The following is a 3,090-nucleotide window of genomic DNA, read 5'->3' as shown; positions in this document are numbered from 1 at the left end:
CTGAAGCGGCTCCTCTCATTGGCTGAATACATTCACCGCTGCATCCTAATTGGCTGTCCCACTTTTCCCTCCGCCCCCAGCCCAGACAGTGAGCGCAAGCCGGGAGGAAGCTGCTCTAAGTCCCGGCCTTGGAGCAGAGCCTTGTCACGCTGGGCGCTGCGATCGGCACTGAGCGCAAGGGCGAGGTACCCGCCCGGCGCGCAGTTTCCAGTGGGGCCGGTGTTCCCACCTGGGGACTCTCGTGGAGCCGAGCCCTGCAAATGGGCGCGTGAGGAAGGAGAGTGGGGAAATGGATTGCTATTTGCGTCGCCTCAAACAGGAGCTGGTAAGAACGGAGGGGCTGGCAGGCAATTTGCTACGCCGGGACAGCACCTACCTAGCCCCGGTTCTAGCCCCGGGAGCCAGGGCGTGCGCCAGACGGAGGAAGACGGGAGGTGAGAGCAGGCAGAGGGCAGGGCCTCCCTTAAGGAAAAGGGGCCACGAGGAAACTTCGAGCACATCTGTGGCGAGACATGAACAAGTGACAGAGCAAGGTATCCAGGCTGGAATGTGACACTGAGAATCCGCGGGAGAAAGGGGACACGCTGGCGACTGACGGGCACACGTAGTGAGACTAAGCGCCGCACACAGCGAAAGAGCGGGAGCGACAGGCCCACAGAGCCGGACGCCGGTACCGGGTGCTCGGGCTTCGCTGGGTAGCCTGGAGCTCGCGGGCAGGCGGGACGCCGGGTCCCGGCCCCGCGCAGGAGGTCAGCAGGGACCGCTCGCTCGAGGGGAGCTGGCACCGCCCGGGCCCCCAGCTCTGCCGGGCTTGGCAGCCCTGGCGCGGCTGCGGGGGCAGGCTTGGCCGGCTGTCTGCCCGGGCTTGTCTGCCAGCAGGGAGGGGGCTGGCGGGGGGGGGCCCGCGCGGGAGGAGGGGCGCCGCCTGGCAGATCGCGAGCCGGGGCTGCGGAGGCCCAACCAGATGTCAGGTCTGGGCTTGGGGAGTGCGCCGGGAACGTGCGGAGGCCCGGGGGGTGCAGGGACTGGAGAAGTAGCTCCTTCTGAGGGCTTGGGGCGGGGGAGGAGTCACGGAAGGTAAGGGGCGGGTACCTGCTAAAACTGCGAGGGGGAGCCAAGTGATTCTCACTGACTTCATACACCGCCCACCCCCACCTGCCACCTTTCCTGTTCCTTCAACCACAGAATTGAGACAGATATTATGCACACGCACTCCCTTCTCTGCTCCGCCCACCTCTGTCAACCAGGCTCTCTCCCGTCTTTCCTCCGTCTCTGGCTTTTTGTCTTTCTTAGTTTGTCTCTCTCTGATCGACTCCTCTCAGTCTCACTTTTCTTTACTCCCCTCTCTTCTTACTTTTCAAACCAGGGACGCACAGGCGCTCAACTGCAGACTTGAATCTGGAAAGTGCCAGCCCGTGGCCCTCCAGATCCGTGACAGCCTTTTCCACCCTTGCTTTCAAAGGCTGCTCTTCCTGGGGACGAGGGTGTGTTGGCAGTGTGTGGGGGCCTGCAGGGTGGGGGGAGGGTCAGCGCTTGAAGCCGCAGGTGTTCTCATTGAGGCTTCTTGACCAAGTCGCTGGCACTCCCGGCTGTCCTACTCTAGGGCCTGCCTTCCCAGGTCAATGATCATTTTTCTAGTCCTTCCTATTGAGGCTCTTTCTGTGGTGACACTCAAATGCAAAAGTTACTGACCCAGAGACATCTCTCTTCGGTGAGAGAAGCGTCTATTGCTCTTCTGAATCCACACCATACCCCTATCCATACTAGTTTTCGCATGCATCTCATGCCAGTCTGGGATTGCTGGTTCCAGCCCACACATATGTAATTCTCATTTTCCCCATTCATGGGTTCAATACCAGACAGAAGAGTCGAGATCATCACAGATAATATCTGAGGTCCCAGACTCACAGTGGGAAAATAATCTAATAGCATCCTCTTCTTTGTGCTTGGAATTGAGGACCACACCACCCATCTCAGGATCTGCCTTAATGGAGGGTTTGTGGGTGTTCCTGGCATGGGCTCGAATTTTAAAATCCTACTGATTTGCATTTTTTACAGCACCCTAGGTGGGAGGTAGTGAGGGGAGGAAGACAGAGCCGGGATGCCAGGAAAATAAAAAAGGCAAATGGGATGTGCACTGAGCTGGGCTCGAGGTCTTGATTTGCACTCTGCTGCCAAGGACCTGAGCCCCCATTGCCTGGGAGGAGGAAGGGGGGAGCCCAAGTCACTGAGCTCCCCATTAGCTTTCATCTGGCCCTTTGTCTGAGCAGCTTCAGCCTTTGACTCTCTTGGAGAGGAAGCCAAATGCCTGGCCTGGGGCCCAGAATGACACTCAGATGGGAGAGCTCTGCACCCAACCCACCACCCACATGGTGCCCCACCCCCTCCCCAGTGCCAGCCCGCTCAGAGAGACAGAGCAGGGTGACAGTCAGAGCTACTGGAGCCCAACTCACTGCCTGACACCTCCACTCAGTGCTTAAGTGGGTGGACCAGATCTCAGTGCCTCAGTATCCCCAGCAAGAGCTAAGGGGGAAAATAGAGCTGAGTTAACCAAAGGTCAGTCCTTTCACTGCCTTCTTCTAAGGAAGGGATCGAACTCCATGCAGCTTGGTTGTGGCTGGGATAAGAAGGTATTGGATTCTTTATACCGTAGGTCGGCAACTAGATGGGAAAGGTATACAACTGGTTTATGATATGAGCTGGGGTGGGGGGACTTTGCACCACAAATGGTTCCTCCTAGGTAGGATCTCCCTTGCCACCAAGGGGATTGTGTGTTCCCTGGCTCTGCTGAAAGTGGCTATGTGTCCAGAAATGACCTCATGTCACGCTGGTCAAGTTCTACATTTATTTCCCATTTCACACAATTCCCTCCAAGAAGCAATTGTCCTGCAGACACTGTGGGACAAACCTTCCTGAAAAGAAAACATTAACAGGTTGTGAAATTATCATGGTCAAGGGTGTTATGTGCTCCCTCCTGCACACTGGCCCTGTCCTTGGCCCACAAAATCTAAACAAGAGGAATCTGTCCTTGAAAATCAAAGTAGCAGAATTTTCCAATTCTAAAGCAGACTTGCACTGTAACAAGTGGCG

The 3,090-nt window shown here is 56.9% G+C and overlaps 1 protein-coding gene across 2 annotated transcripts in view; it reads left to right on the top strand.

Annotated features, from left to right (window-relative positions):
* Positions 1-101: 101 nt before the first annotated feature.
* The window catches only part of INKA2 (inka box actin regulator 2), a 13,857-nt gene continuing 10,868 nt past the window's right edge, over positions 102-3,090 (top strand). For both annotated transcript variants that reach the window (XM_006149593.2, XM_014588223.1), the window contains exon 1: positions 102-325. In XM_006149593.2, the coding sequence (XP_006149655.1) occupies positions 290-325 (36 nt within the window). In that variant the 5' untranslated portion in view covers positions 102-289. The remainder of the gene's footprint in view (positions 326-3,090) is intronic.

The sequence above is a fragment of the Tupaia chinensis genome, unplaced genomic scaffold, assembly GCF_000334495.1.
Source record: "Tupaia chinensis unplaced genomic scaffold, TupChi_1.0 Scaffold000270_2, whole genome shotgun sequence".
Taxonomy (NCBI): Eukaryota; Metazoa; Chordata; class Mammalia; order Scandentia; family Tupaiidae; genus Tupaia; species Tupaia belangeri.
Note: the sequence above shows the minus strand (reverse complement) of the source record. Positions and strands in the feature narration are given on the sequence as shown.